Consider the following 20798-nt stretch of genomic DNA (forward strand, 5'->3'; position numbering starts at 1 on the left):
GTCCCCATCATAACAAACGCACTCCCCACCCAAATCTCTCCCCCACTTGGCTTCCAGCACCACCTGGAGCACAGCACCCATGTTTAACCCCCTTCCCCAGGCATCTGGATCACAGGAAAACAACCAGAGCCCAGCTGCCGGCGAGTGCCCTGGTGCAGGGCCAGGATGCCACCGCTGCCCAGAGCCCTCGCAGCCCCCCCATCCTCCACAAGCCCAAAGGCAGTGACGTGGCTTGAAACGGCCATCTGGGTCCGAGACGCTTTTCCCCATGAGCCCATGGCCCGTGGGAGCCAAGCGGTGTCGCATGCGGAGAACAAGAGCCACTTACCTCGTTCGTGCTTCCCTGGGGAGAGGCATTGGGAAGAAAAAGGGGGGGAGAAAGAAAAAAGAAAAAAAAAAAGCATCTCTGTGTATCACGCACGTCCATGGGAGCACACGGTGCTCACGCCTCTGGCCACAGCCACTTGCTGGTGCCACCACGGCCGTGTATTCCCAGGGGGGCTCGCCCTGCACAGGCTGCCCTTCTTGCAGGACCCCTCACGGCTCTTGGCCACCCCTCCTGCAGCCGGTCCAGCTGCCACGGGACACCGAGGGCTCGCGTGGGACAGAGCCACGAGGGCTTTGAACCCACCTGGGGCACTCGGGCACCAGCCCGGCGTATCGTGGCGGGCAGAGTCATGCTGCCCAAGCCCCGGTGCCTGCAGCAGAGCTGCTGAGGCACTGCCAGCCACGCTGTGCCAGCACCACCCTTCTGCACAGCTCTTTTTTGGGAGAACTTTCCCTCCAGTTGGAAAACCATGCCGCACAGCCCGCGGAGGCCAGCCAGGCACCAGGGAGCAGCTGCAGGCACTTTAACCTCTTTATTTTTCCCCAGCTGGGCAAGTTGCAAATTGGCAGCGTCTCTGGCTTCCTGCTGGCTGTGTCCTGTTCTTGCTTAAAAACCCCACTGACTCCTGCACAGGGATGGGCAAATGTTGGGTTTAAACACGCCAGCATATCCCAAAGGCACCCGCAAAGTGTCCCCGAGCAAAGAGCCATTGCACGGGCACTGACTGCACCGCAGGGGGGTTTACTGTGGATGCTCAGGCTGCTGAGGACAGGACAGCCAGGATGAACCCACCTGGGACACAGGTGATGGCCTGCCTCTCCAATTTGCCTTATTTTAAAGGCAGCTCAGCTAAGCAACACTACTACCCAGCTCTGCAGTGAAGGAACTGAATAATAAATGCTTCAATTTTTTCTCCCAAAGCTGCATGTTTAGCTCCAGCTCTGCACAGCAACAGGAAGCAGGCAAACGTGCTCACTCTCAATCAAAACCTCACTGGTGGATAAAAAGCAGGGAAGGAGCAGGTAAAGTTGTCGAGAACGGCCCTTTCTGCCTTGGAGCGCTACGGAAATAAAACCCACGACTGCAGCTGGTGGCTTCTGGGGGCCGAGCAAACAATGACCTCACCACAGCTCTGCCACGGGAAGAGCAGGAGGCCACTGCAGCCCTTTAAATGTTATTTTGGCACATGGGCCCACAGCCACAGCTGCATTCCGGTGGGCTGCTCCCCTGGCTGGGGCGAAGGGGGTCAGCAGGAGCCTGCAGGGTCTGGGCTTTCCCTGGCAGCTCTGCGATGGGGAGAGGAAAGGGCTGCTGCAGAAGGGGAAACAGGAAAGACCGAGTATTAAAAATACTGTGGCCGTGGGCTGTGAGGTAACTCTGTCGGGGCCGGGCGCTGAAACGGCACCGTTTGGAAACCAGGCAGAGCAACGCAGGAGGGCACGGGGGAGTGATTTCTCACTACGACCATTTTTAAGGTTTTACAGGTGTTCTCTTTGACATTGGGGCCCAACCAAGACTTTCCCATGTTGTTTGGAAAAAAGAAGAAATCAAAAAAGAGCGGGTGAGACCAACTGACCCAGCACAGCTGTGGCTGTAACGGGAAAGCGGGGCCCAGTGCCAAAACAGGCAGAGCCGAGACCTGGCCTCGGTCTCCGGCAGACCTGGGGAGAGCCAAAATCCCTGCTCTGAACCAGGGGAGAGATATGGGTCTTTCTTTTTGACATACACAGACATGCACACAAAAAGCACACACGCCAGCTCTGAGAACACCTCCCTGGTGGGACCCTAGGCAAAGCTGCTCCATTCCCACAAGGTCTGAGGCTCCACAAACTAGCATTTGGTGATGGGTAAGACAAGAAGGAAAAAAAAAAGGCAGAACGAAATAGCTCGCTGTGAGTTTTCTCATCCCCAGCCTGGATCTACATGGCTTGTCTTTCACACTGGGCAGGATTCAGAGGCTCAGGCTCGAGCAGGGGAAGGGGTGGGTTGGTATGCAGCTCCAGCCTTGCTGTTCGCTCCTGCTCTCTGACCCATCTTGTACCGTCTACCTGGGCTACAATCACAGGGCAGCGCTACCCAGGCCCATCTCCAGCCCCTAAGATGTCTCCCCCTTACCATCAACTCCACAAACTGATCTGAAACCATTTCCTCTGTCCCTGCTTTCCCCATCTAGAAGGTCTAAGCCATGGATTAAAATTCATTGTCCTGCTGTCTGAAGAAGACAGGGCACAGGTCTTCCCCCACTGATCATAGCACAACCAGCTGGATCTGCTCAGGCAGGCCCAGCCGGAGCATCTAACAACCCTAAACGCAAAAGCCATTTCAAAGGGAAAGAAAAGCCCCAGGAAACTCAACACTTAAGAACTCGGTGGGGTTTTTTTGTTTGTTTGTTTGTTTGTTTTAAATCAAAAGCTCTTTATCCTACCTGGTCCCATAACGCTGCGGCCACTTGGTCTATTACTGCGCCCAGTTCTCTGTACTCCCCAGAGTATCTGATATATGCCCAGGTACACAGTGTGATAAGTGTCAAGCCCATGATCATGTTGCACAGACTGGCTATGATGTCCAAGCCAATGAAGCCGGTCACTCCAGCTATCACGTAAGTGATGAAGATGACCACAAAGAGCGTGGCGGGGGTGCGGGCGGCGTGGAAGATATTCTTGCTGTCGTTGTGCTTGATGTACTGGATATAGAGCTCATCTATCTCGTTCTCCAGCTGCTGGAGGTAGCGACGGCTGAACTCCTCCCCACCCATCTTCTTCACCCCACGAAACAGCTTCACAGCCTCCTCCTTCAGCTCCATGTGCTTGGTCTGGAGGTCACTAGGTGCAAGGAAGGGCTTGTCCCCACCACAGACCTGCGTGGAAAACACAGTCCAATCACTCCACAAACCTCAGCACCCACAGCTCCTGTGCTCTGGCATGCAAACCACTGGAATGAGGGCTCTACAGGCTCCTGTTTGACACGGACCACTAGATCCTGCAGGAAGACCTCCACGACTGTGCTGTCCATCTGGGACAGCTCTGCAAGGTGCAGGTTAAAACGGAGCAGCGGGTGTCTGCACTGGGAAGCTGCGTCCCACAGCTCCCCTACTTGATTCCCTCATAGCCCAAGCCAGGATCTCGGCCAACACTGACGGCTGAGCTACACTGACCAGCAGGACCCTGAACCCCAGCATTTTTTAGTGCTGGAAACTCCGTGGCATTTTCTTTCTGCTTCTGAGTATGGACACGTGAGTTTTAAGGCTCAGGGCAGTCCACAGATGATTTGGCCACACAGCTCTGCACCCCTTTCCTGTCAATCAGCAGCGATCTCCAATATTGATGAACAGAGTGGGGGCCTGGAAGTGGCTGGAGACAGTCTGGGGTCTGAGCTTCACCTTCAAACATCACAACCATCCCCTCGCCAGAGCTGAGAGATGGGCTGACAGGGCAGGGCATAGGTGAAAAGCCAGTTATAATGACTTTATCCCCTAATTAGCACCAGCCACAGAACAGGTTGCACGGTCATGCAGCACTGCCACCCCTCTATATCACATTTTTGGGTTGTATCTACCCACGCTAGGGAATGCTGGGAAGAGGATGCAAATTCAGCAGAGGCCACATGGTCTGCAAAAAGCTGTCATCAGATGAAACAGTGACCATTTGTCAATCACCCTCCCCTGTCCTGCCATGATACCCTGACCGGGCATTGCTCTCCTCCAGCCTCTGAGAAAGCCCCTTTTCCACCGTGAACATAGGAGAGACCCTCTTTGGGACCCTGAACATGCAGCACTGTTACCAGTCCTGACCAAGTCCATGCAGGATGTTTTCTACCAGGAACCCAGGCAGGGAGGTTCCCCCAGAAAGACAGGAGAGCCAGGAGACATGAGTGCTGTGAAACGACATGCTCAGCACGACCTACCTCTTCCATTCTCCTGCTGTAGGTGTCTTTGGCAGTGGCAACTGCTGCTAAATTGTTGGCTTCTGCTGTGGCCTGCAAGAACGGCAAAAGGGGTACAAAGCTTAGCTGCAGAAAGACAGGGTTAAAAAGTGTTATTGCAGAGATTAGCAGCCACTGGCTGCCTGGCTACCCAAGGTCCACACGTGTACGCGGCCAGGACATGTGCACAGTACCCTGGTGCACACGTACAGAATTAAACAGCTCCCTTGTCTTAGCCAAGTGTACTTTCCCCAGGCTCTGACCAACGCCAAATAAGATTGTCCCATATTCACACATCCAGTCTCCTCAGTCCCCCAGGCAAAAGCCTGCATGAAGAAAGGACTCCTACCCTCCAAGCCAGAGCAACGAAAACTTTGGCTTTGGCTGCAGGAAACAGCAAGAAAACAGATAAAAGGCTCAGTCATATGTAAACATCTAGAGCTCCAACCTCCCGCAAAGCTGTCTGGCTCAGAGAGCAGAGCTGCAGCCCAGCAGCCACGGCCCGTGTGCGGGGGCCACGTCACCTCTGCGTGTGGCCCCACCGCAGCCAAAGACGATGCCATTTACCTGCGGGGGAACAATTTCAGCTAAGCTGGCTGATGCCGTCTGCACAGACAGCAAGTCACCACAGTTCGGCCAAGGTGCACGAGCTGTGCTACCGCAATTGCTAAGCCGTATCAGACTCGTGACTGCCAGATACTTCCAAAAGGGCTATTTCTTGGGTTGTTACACTAAGGCATTTGAAATAAAATCACAGAAGACCCAATGTGCTGCACTAGCTGGACGCCTCTGACAATTAACTGGAAATCAATGGCAATTACAGTGCATGAATGCTCACCAGCTCACACTCACGTACCTGCAGCATCGACTTTGGGTGTGGCAATTCTTCTCCTTGGTAGATCTTTATGTATGCCTGCAAAACAGTGCACAGAAAATGAAATCACATTGAATGCAGTATACATGAGCAACACGCAAACACCCCCACCCAGTACCAGATGCAGCTTTAACAGAATGTTAAAAGCACAGAAGAGGAGGACGTTCCTGGCACAAGGTGGCTTCAGCAGGGGATGCTCTGTCAGAAAATGCTACATAACATGGCTCGAGATCGACTCCTTGGGTGGCCTGGGTCAGTGACTCAAGGCTCTCACTCCACCACTTACACTAAGTATCTATACCATCAGATTTGCACCTACCTCCACCCTTCACTGAAGGAGAAGGAGCCAGAGTCGGGTAGCCCTGGAGAGTAGGTGGTGAAAATTACTCACTGAAGTCTTGCATTAAAATGTCTCAGTAGTCATGACAACAAAAATCAGCTTTTTCCAAAGGCAGTAGGAATATGGTCCTCAGCCTACCTCCCTCTGGACCTCAATCCTCCAGGAGAGGAAAAGAGCCCTGCCCACTTCTTGGGCTTACTGTGTGGTCAAATACACGACCATGAGGTGTTCGCTTTCTGCAGCAATGGGAGTCAGGACTATTAGCTAGACCAAGAACATTTCCTCCAGCCATCAAATGCTGGCCTGCCTGCTGCTGCTTTCCCCTTTAATTACAGCAAAAGTGCAAGTGTGCCACAGATGAATAAGCCCACTTTCTCTTAAATAAGCCAATACCTTAAAATACTCCACAAGGCCTCGACAGGTGATGTGGTTTCCATTGATCTCCTTAACATCCAGGCTCTCAGGACTAAGCAGCCAAGGAATCAAAATCTTCAAGTTCTTTATGAACTCATCGTCTATTTCTGGAAACAAAACCCAATGTTGTCAGTACCAGCCCCACGTCAGACTTGTGCTTCAGTGTGCGCTAACATGAAACAAAAGCAGGAGAGTCAAGCCAGAGACTCAGACACCCTATAATTTAGTGATGTGAGCGCTCAGAAATGATTGTGGCCCCAGTTAAGTTGTTACTTAACCCACGGACAGAATATACAGCTGCGCATATATCCACAAACCAGCTTCATGGTCTCAAAAATACTTGCGCAAATACAAACATGACCACATGGGAAAAAAACCTGCTTTTGCTGACAACATTGGTGATGTGCACGCAACGCTGATAGCCAGCGAGCAGCATCTTCTTGCCTAGACACATACACTCTTTGCAAATCATGATATTTAGTGTCTAGGGCACGGACACATGCTGTGCCTTCTTCCCTTTGCCCTGCTCCATGGCACCTGTAGTGGAAATCTTCTGCCAGGGCTTAGGCTCTCTGGCTCTCATCCCTGCCACCTCCTGTGCCTGTAGGTAAGATTTCCTGTGTTGAGTTCTTGGTCCTCTATGAACCCATATGTGAAATTCTCATTGCAAAGCATTTTAAAGCTTTTGCAAACCATTAGGCGCTCGGTACAGGTACACTAAGGATTCCTGCAAGTGACCGTGCATTTACATTGCACCATCAGACACCCCTTGGTGTGGGTACCAGGAACGGGGACAATCTCTGCTCCTACCAGCCTGTCCCCTTTGCCAAAGCACAGAACTGGCACAGGGAGCTGTTTGAGGGGTTCATGGGCTGCTTGTGTCACTTCAACAGAGGCAGACTATCTCCTAACAGTCATTCTTATGGCTTCATAGTGTCTGACATCCATTTATTGCCGTTTAAACTAAACTGTATGAGGCTGGAGACAGAAAAAACAATGCACTATCCAGGCATTTGGAACGTAAGGAGAGAGGGGAAGTTTCTCCACATTTCTTCCATCAGAGCACAAAAAGCTGCATACAGCTCTGAGGGAACAACAAAAATGGTGTCAAGAAGCCACTGACAACCCCTGTGCGAGTTCTGCACACACCACTTGTTCAATACTACTCAGCAGCTGAAATTAAGGGGGGAACTAACAGACATTAGCTCAGTTTCCACCAGTGCACCTCCCGCCCCACTGCCTCACTGTCCTGCTTGCTGGTTAGCACGGAGTTTGCCAGAAGAACAAGTCTGATCACTAGCCAGACAAAACCAGAGAAAAAGTAAAATAAATTAGCAGACAGAAAGAAATTGACTAATGGGCCACTTTCTCTATTGCTAAGATTGCAAGCAGCCTGCAAACAGCAATGCTGGTAAACGCTTGGTTCACAACAAACAACTAAAAAAATCCACAGCATGTGGCTCCTTTCAGGGTGGAGAATCTTACCACGGCATTTGTTCCTTCCTCTTTTTTTTTACCTGTTGAACTAAGTCTGCCCTGTAGGGAAACCACTGATCAGATAAGTCAGGAAGATTATATATTCCTTGGAAAGTTTTTCAAAGTGAAATGAAGTTCCCTTGAGAGCCTGTGCAACCCGCCTTCCACCCTCTGCAAGCACCAGCCTGCGTCGCAGCAACCAGTCTGCACCGCTCTGCATCTGTGCTGAATTGCAAGTGAGGCACAGGAGTTAATTGCAGGCTTAACACCGTGTCCATAAATTTCCTATCTCAGCCCTGCCCTTCCCTGGTTGCCTATCAGCCCTCTGTCCTGACAGTGCTTATTGCCAGCGGCTCTGAGACCTTTGCAGCCTCCCACACCTTTTTGGCCTCCACCTCTGTCCTAAGTTAACAGCATCTGGCAATGAACAGGCAGCTGCTGGACTTGGAAGAATGGGCCGAGCACGTATACATCGTTGGGAGGAGGATCCAACCTCTCTCCCAGAAGTTTTGTCATGGAAAATACTTACAGAGGTTTCAGGAACCAGTGGGACAGTCTGCCAGGGCATCTAAGCTATCCACTTAAAAACCAGACCTTTGCCTTCATACCTTTCAGTTTTCCATCAAAATTAGGGTTGGTGGCAACTTTCAGGCCCGGGTGAGGTAAGAGGAAGCAGGAGATTTTGGTGAAGCAAGAATGGATGTGCTTTCTGACGTTCTGCAGCTCTTCATGCTGATTTCCCGAGACCTGCGAGAGACCAGTTTGGGGTTGGGGGGTTTCCTTCTGATGGGGACACCAGTAACGCTGGGCCAGTGGTACTGGCAGGAGCACGGGATACTCTGCACTGTGACTGCTTACAGTGGCAAAAAGCAACACAGAAGGACATCCCGTAGGGGTATGCCACATGAGGAGAAAGACAAGGCTCTCCCAGCAACCAAGGAACTAGCGTATTTCTGACCACATACCCTGGGGCATGTTATTATCGTTTGGAAAATGTGCATGTGTGTGTATGATTGGAATACAAAAACATTTGGGATTTCCCACTAGGGCCTTTCTTCTCTTGCATTTAATTAGGTCTCTCCACTACCAAATCACCCATGCATTTCCTGATTAATCCCAGTGGAGCCCTCGCCCATCAGTTTTACTGTACAACTACCTATTACTAAAACATCGTTCCTGGTCTCTAGGGAATCTGCTGACTCCCATCACTAACGCCTCTCCCAGCTGCTCCCAGCAAGAGAGCCCCAGTGAGCCTGGGCTTGGGCAGAAGCCTAGCACAGGCGGCCTCAGCCCTCCACTGAACGTGGCAAGGAAATTCAGCCTCCTAAAATGCCTCTTCTGTGATTTTAAGGCACTGGGTAAGTGTGACCGTAACCAGCATCTCTGTACACTGCAGCTCACACCTAATAGCCAGCGCTGTGGCCATGCAGCTGAACCCTCACTGGTACTGGTGCTCTGCACCCCATTCCCTGCTGCCTGCCCAGGATTACACTCTCCAGAGCTGGTTGTCCCCCAGATCAAGGTCTCACCCTCCTGGCCTGTGCACTCTCCATCCATGCAGGTGATGGCAGTGTATCACCCCTGGGTCACAAACTAGATTTGCCTCTTCACTCTCCATCACCCATGAGCATACCCCCAGGCTAGCACTGCTCCTTAAATAAACCCAGATCAGAAAGAACACACCTTCAGCCGCTTCTCCAGAAATCTTGCACCACCATCAGATCCATAGGAAAATTCATACGGGAAGCTCCAGTCACGAACAAGGAATATAAGGGACTAGAAAACGGAGACAAACACAACAGGGTCAGTGCCATACAGTGCTACTGAGTCAAAGTTACCAGCTGCTCCTGCTTGGAAAAACTCATCTTTCAAGAGCATTGCCCTGTTGTTTGCTGCTAATCGCAGGACCAGGAGTGGCTACGAGACGTGCAACTCCGCTGTACCTTATCAAAAAGGGGTTCACAAGGGAGTTCAGGGCCTCCTTCCCCACTGCCACCACTCGCAGCGGCTGATCATGCTCAGCCATCGGAGCCCACAGTGGTGGCAGGACCCCCCCCCAGCACCGTCACCCCCACCCTCGTGCCACAACAAGACCTGGCCCCAAGTCTCTGCCCAGCTCCAGCAGCATCTCACGCCTTTACTGGTGGAAACACCCCTCTGTGCAGGGCCACCCCAGCACGGCGCTGAGATCGTGCAGACTTGCTGCACGTGTGGCTGTGTCCTAGAAGGGGAAGGAGGGAGCAAACCCAGGACCGCCGTACGGGTTTTCTGGGTGGCAGTTTGATTCCCTAGCTTGAAGAATAGCGTCAATCATTTAAACTGCAAAACAAGAAAGAGATTTTTGCTAACGAGGACAAAAGGCAACGAGCTCCCTAATTCCAGCCACATTTAGTTCCATCCTATGGGAATTTTACAGGCTCATTTTTTCAGCATTTTTCACCGGGCAGCCTTCCAGACAGACTTTTAATGAGAAGCAGATGCAGGATAACGAGGGTGAATAAGAAATCACTGGCTTTTGTAATCTTTATTGAGGCATTCAAAGCTCCTATGCAATAAATAAATAAATACCAGTACAGTCAACCTTTAATCTTAAAAAAAAAAAAAGTTTTCAGAAAAAAATCCTGTCTCCAGTGTCTCATCTGTGCAAGGGACCTACATCCCATGTACAAATACATGGTTTGTATGTATGGGCCCTGAATGCTGCAGCCCAGGAGGGCCTGGCAAGGGTGCCAGGGTTCCTCTCATACACATGAATAAGCAGGTCAGCAAGTGGAATCCATTTAATTGGAATTTCCCTAAAAATTGTCTATGATTTAGTGGAGGGAGGGAAAAATATTTCCCCTTCTTATTTCTCTCCCATAAAACATCAGGAAAGGTTAAAAAAAGAGAGAGAAGAGTGAGTTGGCCATTCCTAGCTGCATGACAAGCCACACCAACTGCACCCAGTTAGCTGTTTCAGGACACACTGTTCTTTCTAAGACCATGAGATGCTTAGGAGACGTGTCCATGTTTAGGACATTCCCACAAACACATTATGCATGCTTTGCACTGTTTGACTCCGGAATTATTTTCTTTTTTCTTAAGCAAAACTGTTCTAGACATGCTGTCTTTACCATGCCTCATAGCCACCCTCAGCCCCTCCAGCCCAGCAAACTGCCAGGCACCAGGTACAGCCTTTGCTAAGGCATCACAGCCAGGACCAGTGTCCAGCGAGGGCTCGTCGGGCAGCGCAAGCGGTTACGATTCAGCACAAGTCTGAGGACACACCGTGGAGAGGAGGGAGCCGAAGGGAAATGATAATTTTCCACTGCCAAGTATTACTTCCCTTCCAGCAAGATCAATGCAACTGCCCCGCTATCGACACTTTCTCTGCACTCCCTGCTTGGAAGCATTTTCCTATAGGAGTCATTTTCCAGAGCCTCCTTTACTGATTTGTGTATTTTAAGGACAAAAGAAGTTCAGCTTGTTTGACTTACAGGCCTGGAACCTCACCCAAGAAACTCAAGCTATAGACTCTCTTCTGCAAAGACAACTGTCTTGGTTTAAAGCCTGCAGCTACCAGAGAAGCCCCTCCATCTCTCGTTAAGCCACCCTAACCATTAAATCGCCCCCTCATTAACAGTGTGTTCCTCGTTGCTAGTCTGACTTTGCCCAGCCTCAGCTGCAGTCACTGAGCTACACACTGCTTCATCCTCCCCACTGGAAAAGCAGTTTATTTACCATTGCCCTTCTCCTGCTTCCTAATCAAAACGCTTGGCTGTCTTTAAAGATGTGCTTTGCAAGAACAAGCCCATTTTGCAATATGGAAAGGAGATCTCCATTGCTCACCTGGCAACATCGCCGTCAATCCTTCCACCAAATTTTATCACATTCGCAAGGGTTACACCCAGTCATTTGGTATTTTTCCCCAGATCATTAATGAAGATGACAGTGAATCAAGAGACATCCTGGGGGGAGCCCCGAGGAAACACTTCTGAAGGATGATGATTCCCTGTTAAAATTAGTTCAGCGTGCTCTGTCGTCTATCAGTTAATGAGTTTTTAATCCATTTACAATGGATTAAACCAGACAATGCTGACTTGGTATGTTGTTCATTTGCTTTTAATCAGCATCGCAGGGAGATAAGACTTACAGAAGGCAACATATCATGGTGATAGTTACCTTTATCAAGTGAGCTCGTGGTGTTTTAAAAACTGATAATGGGATTGTTTGACAAGACTTGCTATCCACAAAACTGTGCGACTTGACAGCGATTACGGTCTTTGGTAAAATCAGAGCCTATTATCCAGTCCTAATGACTTAAGCATATTTAAAAGTTTCCCCTTACAGCCTCCTTTTTACTGATGCAGTAGGAAGTATTTCACTTTCACTGAAATATTTGGCTACATTATCCTGATAGTTTTTAAATAAGGAATAGAAATATTTATTTAACGTCTGGCTTTTTTTCTGTACCATGTTACAATTTTCTCCTAGCTCTTGCTACTACAAGTAGTATGTTTCTACTGATAGCTTTCTAACATTGTTCATCAGTCATCTGCCCATGCCAGCATCCGATATATCCTCAAAGCTCCCCAAAATCTCAATTTGTCCATTTGTTGTATTTTTTAACCTTTTAATTTTATTTCCACTTCCTGACCACAGACACCCCATAAACCCCTTAGGCCTTCCAGGATGGTGGTGAGGACGGCAATCCTCTTTTTATGTTGGAAGGCAAAAGTAAAATAGCTGTAACCCGTTCCCATTTGCTATTTGCATTTTTACAGCATGTTTTGCTCTCTGTTGTTTTCCACTTCGGGAAGTTCACAAACCCCCATCCAGCTACCACCTAACCTACTGTGGATGCCAGCTGGAAGTTGGACCAAGCCATTAGGACTGCCAAAGTGCATCTGATTAAAGGAACAAACTTGTACAGGATAAGGCCAGAGCCCCACAGAAGGTGTTTTCCTTCTGTTTACCAGCCTGATCATGCATTGAGCCCTGCAAGTCCACTGCAGCATGAGGATGCGTGGGGACCTCCCTCCATCCCCTTAGGGCCCTCTCCCTGGCTCACACCTGGTCCCACAGACCCCTGAAAGCTTTGAAACCTGTTCATCCACCTTCCCAGCCTCCCAGGTGCACAGGATTCGGTGCAGCCATAATCAAAGCCATACAAAATCACAACTCGATCTGTTAAAGGACTGGAGCTTTAGTGAGCTGCCACAGCCATGTCATGGGTACCTTCTGCACCTCTACCTTCTGCTTTGTCTCTTTTTGTTCATATCCACTTTCCTACTGGAAGGGGCTGTCATAGCCAACTATCCTGCCAGCCCTGGAGCTGCTCACAGATCTGGTGTCCAGAGCAAGCTGGCGTCAGCCCCACGCTCTCCCTTTTTTGAATGCCAGCTTTTCACAAGTTGGGATGCAGCAGGGAGAACAGATGTCACTTATTTGAAGTTAAAACCCCACTTAAACTGAGCCTTCCCACAGCCCTGCTGTCACTCACAAGAGCTCTGAGCTAATCCTCATCCTTTCATTTTGCCAGGAGCAGGGATTCCCGGGGCAGGTGGGTTCAAACCTCTCAGAGCAAAGGCTGGGCAGAGTCCCCGGGTAGGCAGCGTGACAAACCTGCTGCAAAACCTGACTGCTTTCCAAGCCCGGCAGGACATCTGGCAGGACAGGGCAGAGCTCTCAGGATGGCAAGGGTTCAGAGAGGAAAGAAAGAGGGATGTTGGATGTATTTGGAAGCCTCTTTGGGGGTAAAAGAAGCACAAAGCCTCTCCTTCGGCAGCTGAGCCAGTCCCCAGGCATCTCCATCTCCTCCCGTCCTCCAAACTGCAGTGACACCTCGTGGTGAAGCCAACCGGCTCGGGGCCAAGCCACCTCCAGCGGAGGGGACGTGTGCTGGCCAGGACCCTCGGACTCACCTGGAAAGGTTTCAGGAATGTCTCCTCCATGGCCAGCCGGCCGTACTCAGTGAAAAGCTGGAAAGAGAAGCAGAGAACAACAGGACTGTTAGCTCGTCAGTCTGCACGGCGGGGCAGACGGCTGTAGGCCACACAGGCACAAGAGGCAAGGGACAGTCGTTGACTCTGGGCTAACAAGACCATTTGCAGAGCTGGAACAGAATCTGGCTGGCTGTGTGCTTTTGGTTCACATCTGAGAGGCACACGGAGCTGTTACGGACAATCACTATGCTGAGACCTCACATGAAAGATCTCAGCCTAGAATTTTTGGCTGCTAAATCTGTGAAAAACGGCTCAAATCAGCTGCTTACTGTTGCTTTCCTACCAACCAGAAACTTTACGTGCTACAGGGGACTGCCGGAGCCCTGCTCTCTTTAAACACTCTGGGAAGAAGAGGAAATGAATTCAGAAATAAGTACTTTCCCTGCAAACCCCCACTGTGCAAAGACTGTAAGATCAGCCTACCAGCAAGATTTGAAGGCTCTCCAGTCTCTCTGGACTGTAATTTCTAACTGAAGGCACAATAATGTATTTCACAGATGCCTAGAAATGGGTCAACATGTTAAACAATAATGGCTTAAAATCCAAAGTGAAAGATCAGAGTTGCATTGGATAAGTTCAATGTTAAAAAGGCATTATTGTTAAAAATATTTATTGACTGAAATAATACAGAAGTCTTCAAATGCTGACTTTTCCAGCTGGACTTTTGCTTTTCTTTCCTTTTTCTTAAGGTCCTGCAAAAACCTACCTAATGAATCAATCAATCGCCTAAACAGAAGAGAAAGCTAGAGGTAATACCAGGAAATGGGCAGGACACCTGTGCCACAAAAATCCCATTAGCTGCTTGTCTTCAACAGTCATTACCCTTAGGGGTCATTTGTATTGAGCCAGCACCAGATGTCAATACCCAGGCTTATAAACCAGTTCCCAATTTTTGGGGGCTTCTCCTAACGATGCAAAGATCCTGCCCTACAGTGTGAACAGTGCAACCTCTGCCTTCAGCTTCCCCGTCACTTCAGTCAAATGAGCACTTTTACTGCCCCTACTCAGGCAGCAGCAGACGGATGCTCACAGCAGCAGGAGTACAGCCAATACATGGTTAACTACCCTGGATCCCTCCCTATTACCAGTCACTTTAGCCCCTTGCTACAAGTCATAGCATGTTTCCAGCCCCATGGGTCAGTCCTGGCCTCTGATGGGTCTCTGCTCACTGAGGAATCCCAGTATAATCCCATGGAAGGACACACAGGCCATCGTGAACTGTATCCAAACTGTTCCTGGCGGACCAGTGATGGGTGCGCCACACCGAGATGGTCTGTGATGGGTACTCTACACCTGCCCTATGCAGTCTGTTTGATGCTCCTCTAACCTCACCATTAGAAAGTCAACTTAACCCTCTCTGGCTGCAGCACCACCCATGACAACTGGTCCTGTGCACTGCGGACATAAGAAAAGATAATGGTCACCACTCGGCAGCAACCTTGTACACAGCTGAAGACCGTTACCACCTCCTCTCTCAGTCACTTTTGTCTCCTGACTTAACAGCCTTGTTTTTTTCAGCCTCTCCATGCCCTCCAGCCACCCGCTGCAGCACGAAGCACAGCCGTGGACCCCTTCCAGCTCCACAGGTGATCAGCCTCAAGGAAGACATGTGCCCCAGAGACAGGAACAGTCCCTCCTGGCAAATGTCCCACTGACTGCCCTGCCAAAGGACCCAGGCCCCCAGAAGCCACACTACGAGAGCGTAGGCAAGACAGGTTTCAAACCAAGTGACTGTTCCTCCCTGCCCAAGAACCAAAATGAGAGCTGGGAAACTGAAAAATATTTTGTGGCTATGAATGCGAAAGTGCCTTTCCAGAGCAACACAGCTTGCCGGTGCAGAGAGTAACACAGGCACCTCAGTGATGCGGAGCAGCAGGGACAAGGGTCTCACCTGCAAGTGCTGCAGATCATCCTCCTGCACGTTCTGCGACAAGTTGTAAACCTGCATTTAAAAACAAAAACTTCAGAGCACTCAGAATGGCCTGTCCTTCGAGCCAATGTGTGGGTCGGTGTGGTTAAAGCCTATGACATTACCATAGGGACACAGCCTAAGTCCCAGCTGGCCCATGGTGCTAGTATAAGACAGGCCCCAAGCACAGCTGTACTGCTGGACAGACTCACACTGTCAGTCAGACAGGCACTGCTGCTCCCTGTGCAGCAAAACACTCCAGCATGGGAGCAGCAGGGGCTGTCATGCACCAGCCTGGAAGCCTGTTAGGTCCAAATGATGTTCCTTCTTCCCCATTTTTGTGATGTGCTGAGCTCTGTACCAAGACACAGCTTCCATCCCATTCACACTGTCCTCCAAGAGCAAAGGCCAGACAGTAGGAAGGGAAGCCCTAGCAGGCTATACCGTAACCACCTGGTCTGTGAACAACTCCAGCCCAGAAGCTTCTCCAGCAGCACTGAGACAAATGCACACCCAGTTCCCCAGACCAAGGTCCTTTCCTCTTTGGTAGCTGGAAGCAAAGGGGTGCATCTGCTGCTGCCCCTGTTCTTGGGGTGAGATGAGGAGATGAGACTGTTCCCTGTGATGATGGAGCCATGCATGAATCCTGCACTCAGTGCAGCAAACATGCTGGCCTTTGTCTCTCCCATCAAAGGCCCTGGCTAGCTGCTGTGTTAGGCTGGTGCCAAGCCACTAGTTTTTTGCCACCACCTTTTAGGAAGTGATTCCTGGAGACATCCCCCTTCTTACCTGTATCGAGCTGATCATTGTGCTAAGGGCAAACACGGTGGCTGAATCCCGCAGGGTGGACTGGCTGTCAAAGGTCCCCTGAGTGTCCATCAGCAACACTGCAACCTGAGAGGCAGAAAGCTCTACGTCAGCTTGGATGCACCTGTTCAGCATCTGCATCCAAGCAAAGTCACTCCCAAATGCCAAAGGGGTGGTGGGGAGGTGAATGTCAGCTGCATTATTGTGCTGGGAATCTCATTGCTCCTGCCTCAGATTTATAACTGGTGGAGGACAAAGGAAAAGAGCATCCCCAGTCGCTCTTGACAGCATGATGACTCCAGCAGGCAGCAAAATGAATGCTATGCAACACAGAGGAGGAAACCACTTTCTCCTCAAACACTCAGTGTCAGTGCAGATGGGTCTTTTCCCAAGTCTGCATTAGCTTTATGTCACAGAAGCCAAACATGGCAGCATATCACCCCTCCTTAACCCAAACCACATTCAGACAGTATCAGAAATCACACCATGAATAATTCAGTGTCACTTTGGTGTTGGGTTCTTCGTTAAAGAGTAGATGAATACAAATATTCCTGGCTATAAGTTGAATTTGCAGGATGCCCCAAAAGCCAGTTTGCATTGTATTTGACCACCCTTAATGAAGACACTCATTTTACAGCTACTGCTTTAGGAAAGGGGAGTAGTTTGCAAGGACCTCAGATTCAAGAACCCTGGGAACAGCAGAGAAATAAACTCTGGGATGCCCAAGGTTAGAGGGACACCTAGAGAGCATATCAGAGACACCTAGATGTCATATCAACTCACTGCATTAAACGCACTCATGCTAAATTAGGGATATGGTATTGAAGACCTTCTTTAAACTTGCACAGGCATTTGAGCCACCTATGACAAGGCAGGAGAGTCCTACAAAAGCTGGAAAAGAAACATGAGCTGACCAGCAACAGACAGCTAGGCAACAAAGAAGCACACACCTTTTTACCGTCGGGCTTGTCCACCAGGAAAACCTCGCTCCATATCTGAATGCCAGTTGTCTCCCGCTCAGACCCTCCTCTCCAGGAGAAACCAGTCAGAGGCTCGTTGTAATCTCCAACCCAGTCTACTGCTTCCTGCAGGTAGGAACAGAAGAAGTTGCTGGAGTTCTCATCTCACTTTTGTTTTACACTTTTCCTCTGTGCTGCCTCTGTCCCAGTGCTGGAGGGGGGCAGCCCCTATAAGACAGGTTTCCTACAGGGCAGCAAATGTGAACATCTCTGCTCCGAAGTCAAGAGTCCATTAGAGACCCACTGGTGCACAGGGCTGTGGAAGGATCTGCTCTATTTCATTTTGTGAAGCCCACGCTAATGAGAGGCTTGAGCATTCCTAGAGCACCAAGCCAGCATCTTGTCCAGCTCATCCCTGGGTGGCACATGGGAGTAATGAGCAGCAGCACCATACCCCTGGGAAGAGCCACCTGAGCTGGAACCATACCTTATTGTACATGTACCGCAGCATGAAGTCCATCAGGAATGATTTTCCTTTTCTAAAAGCTCCAGCAACGGACACAGCCACGACCTCTTTATCTCTGACAGCCTCTGACAGGAGGATGCGGTTCAGTGCAGCTTCATCCAGTTCAAAGGAATGGTCATCTTTGACAATGAGGACTTGCACTGGTCCTGCCTTTCTCACGGACTCCTCCTCCTCTGAGCTCCACTCGTAAGTCTTCTCTGCAAAACTACCTGTGTAAACAAGTTAAACAAGAGCTGTTAAGTTCCTTCTTCTGCAAAGTGCAGAATCACAGACGGCAGGGCTGGACACGGTGGTAACAAGCCAGCTAGCCCAAATATCCACCCCAAAACAGCATCGTTCAGAGCAGACGTCTGTTGAACCTGTCCTCAGACACCTCGATGGAGACTCCATGCCACTTTGGGGCCATCCATCCCTGTGCTCCCTGCAGGCAGACAGTTCCCTGCTGGAATCTCCCTTGACAAAACACACCCATTAGTTTTTGCCTTACAAGAGTTGACGTGGAGAACAGATCACCCTCTTCTTGCCTGCAACAACTTCTTACATACACAAAGACTGCCATAACACCTCCCTTAGCTTTTTCTCTGCTAGAAAAGAGAAGTCCAAGCCCCTCGATCATCCCTTGCTACCACATTGTCTAGGCAGCTAACTGCTCTCCTCTGGACTCCCCCCACCAAGCCTTTTCTGAAGGCTGTCTCAAAAATGGATGCAGCGTTCAAGCTGAGGTGTCTAAGTACCTCATGTCTCTATCAAAGGATGCTGCCTTTATGCATCCTGTGCGACTGCTGTTTCTGTAGCAACAGCAGAGTCCTGCTCCATCTGCAGTCTGCTCTAATGCTCAAAGTGTAATCTGCTGCTTCTGCCATCGGCCCCATCAACAGCCTCCCCTGAGACAGCCCCAGCAGGAACCAGGCCACGAAGACACGTGCCCATCCTGATAAAAGCCACTTCTTCACTCCCAAGTGGAAAGAATATGCAAAGCACAGGCACTGCTCGCTTTCCCACTTCGAAATGGCAAGATTCCCTGCGGAGCTGCTCGCCGGCACAGAGGCGAGTGCTGCCCAGGCTGTGTATTGTTCATACGGCCTTACAAGAGGGTCTCATCTCCCCACCGGCACAGGGGAGAAGTGACAAGCACGATGCTGCAGCAGGAGCCTTTGGAGGGGACGGACAGGGACCCAGCATTCGGTCACTGCATCCACGCTCAGCAATGGCAGCGTGCCTGTCAGATACGTATCACCCGCATGATCCTCCAGGCCAACGCGGCTGAGACGATTACAGCTGTTAATGGCCTCATGGTCCGTTTGGGCTGCTTTGTGTACCTGCCGCAATATGGGAGACGGATGCGTTTTAAGACCTGCCATCTACAGACGCTGCAGCCTTGGGGTTTGCAAAGAGCAGGCCAGCTCCAGTAATTTTCCTTTTGCTGTGTCCAAACTTCCCAGCACAGGAAAGAGATGCCGAAGGTGATTAATCATGCCAGTCAGCTCACCTAGAGCCATGTGAAATCTCGCCAGCAGGGAAGGGAACATGTGATGGAAAGTTCCCCCACATTTCTACAAAAGCTTCGCGGTTTGTTGGCTCAGGCTGCAACTTTCCAAACATGGTAGCCTCAGGTTAAACCTCCTCGGTCTCTGTTTCAAGACCCTGACCTTGGGGACCCAGTTTTCAGCCAGGCCCAGCTGTTTCAAAGCACAAGGACTATGTGTGCACATGCTAAAAGGCAAGCTATAAATACCAAGAGGAATAGGGTTTGCCCATTCTGGGCCTCTTTATAAAGAAGCCTCTAGCAGCAACTTCATATTTTAAATAACAGCAGTGCTTTTGTATGAGTTTCTGATTTCCTACGATCCTGCAGCGAAATATCGGTTGCTAGGGGATTTCTGGTGGCTCTCGGACATATACTACAAGCCTTCTTTGCTCACAGTTGAAAGACAAAGATCTTTTCTTCCCAATGCTTGGAGGTTTTTTAGCAAAACAAAAGTCCCAAACGCTCTGAAAAGCTAGATTCTCCACCAGACTGCAGCAGCCGGGGACCAGCAGCACCAAACTCCCTTCAAACACCAGCCCCTGCCCCGTGTCACTGCTTAGGGGCCTCCAGGAAAAAAAAAACCTTCCTGTTTCAAATACATGGACCTAGGATCCAGGCACACATCGCCAAATGACTTGAAAAACGAAGGCCTCCGAGCAGTCAGTCCTCTTGCTGCACACACCAAACACCGTTTCCAGCATTAAGATCTTCCCAACACGTTAAGTATGGACAGGTGCCAAAGGGCCACAGGCTCGCGTGCTCTTTTTAAGCACTGCCATGCTGCAAGTGCCATATAAAGTCTACGATAGGAAATACCTCCCCTCCCGCGGTGTTTCCCAACACCCTGCTCAGCTAACTGAGTCCAATTCTTTTTTTCTTTTTACAGCTGCACAGAAAGGACAGCGGACAGATCCTTGTATAGGATGTGACTCATGGCACACGCAGGAAAAAATTTGTAAATCAGATTAAACCTAAACATTTCTGAGTCTAGCCAAGCCATCAAGGGTGCAGGTGAAATAGCTGTGCCACCTCCCCAGACCAGACGAGTCCCACCTCCGGGCACGCAGACAGAGGGCAAGGGGGACCAGCATTTTACTCGTCCCACACTAGGAGTAATGGGAGCTGCAGCCAGAGCCCAAGATGGGCACAAACCCTGCTGTCTGCAGGCTTCAAGCACAGGGAAAGGCAGCACGGATGCCCCCAGCTCGGAGAGGTGAATGGACTGCCAGTCCTGGTCAAGGATCCAAGCACCATGACAGGGAACTGAGGAGAGTCCCTCCCATCCTGCTGCCAGAGGGAGAGTTGGTGCCAGATTCCCCCTCCTCCTGCTGCTGGTGCCTGGATAGGATCTCCCAGATTTTCCTCTCCCTCCAGTTCAGCTGCTGGAAAGAGCGACAACCAGTGCAGAGGAGAGGAGATTGTGTTGTCCCTTCAAAACATCAGAATCTGTAAGGAGCATGGTTTTTTTTTAGCAGACACTGACAGGTTTTGGGAGGATGCCTCCAGACACAGGTAACAGTCCAAAGCGGCCGTGATCTCCTAGGGGATGTCCTTGCTTCCATCACCTGAACACTAGGAAAGCCAGGCTGTTTGCACCACACGGGCAAAATACAAAGTATTACGAGCAGGATATGTTGATTTCCCAGTTCATTGGAGATATCAGGAGAAAAGGCGTTATATTAAGCAGGTCTCTCAACTAATTTCACCCCTGTTATCTCTGCTTCTTTCTCGT

At 50.2% G+C, this 20798-nt stretch overlaps 1 protein-coding gene across 3 annotated transcripts in view; it reads right to left on the reverse strand.

Annotated features, from left to right (window-relative positions):
- ATL1 (atlastin GTPase 1) overlaps positions 1–20798 on the reverse strand; it is a 33054-nt gene that overhangs the window by 3853 nt on the left and 8403 nt on the right. For 2 of the 3 annotated variants that reach the window (XM_052783661.1, XM_052783660.1), the window contains exons 2-13: positions 17500–17747; positions 17004–17138; positions 16036–16140; positions 15229–15279; positions 13257–13313; positions 9037–9129; positions 7962–8100; positions 5857–5984; positions 5106–5162; positions 4232–4303; positions 2754–3185; positions 329–343 (exon numbers count right to left, since the gene is read on the reverse strand). In XM_052783661.1, the coding sequence (XP_052639621.1) occupies positions 329–343; positions 2754–3185; positions 4232–4303; positions 5106–5162; positions 5857–5984; positions 7962–8100; positions 9037–9129; positions 13257–13313; positions 15229–15279; positions 16036–16140; positions 17004–17138; positions 17500–17747 (1532 nt within the window). The remainder of the gene's footprint in view (positions 1–328; positions 344–2753; positions 3186–4231; positions 4304–5105; positions 5163–5856; positions 5985–7961; positions 8101–9036; positions 9130–13256; positions 13314–15228; positions 15280–16035; positions 16141–17003; positions 17139–17499; positions 17748–20798) is intronic. The other variant, XM_052783662.1, reaches the window with a different exon arrangement.

Source organism: Harpia harpyja, chromosome 3, assembly GCF_026419915.1.
Source record: "Harpia harpyja isolate bHarHar1 chromosome 3, bHarHar1 primary haplotype, whole genome shotgun sequence".
In the NCBI taxonomy this organism is placed as follows: domain Eukaryota; kingdom Metazoa; phylum Chordata; class Aves; order Accipitriformes; family Accipitridae; genus Harpia; species Harpia harpyja.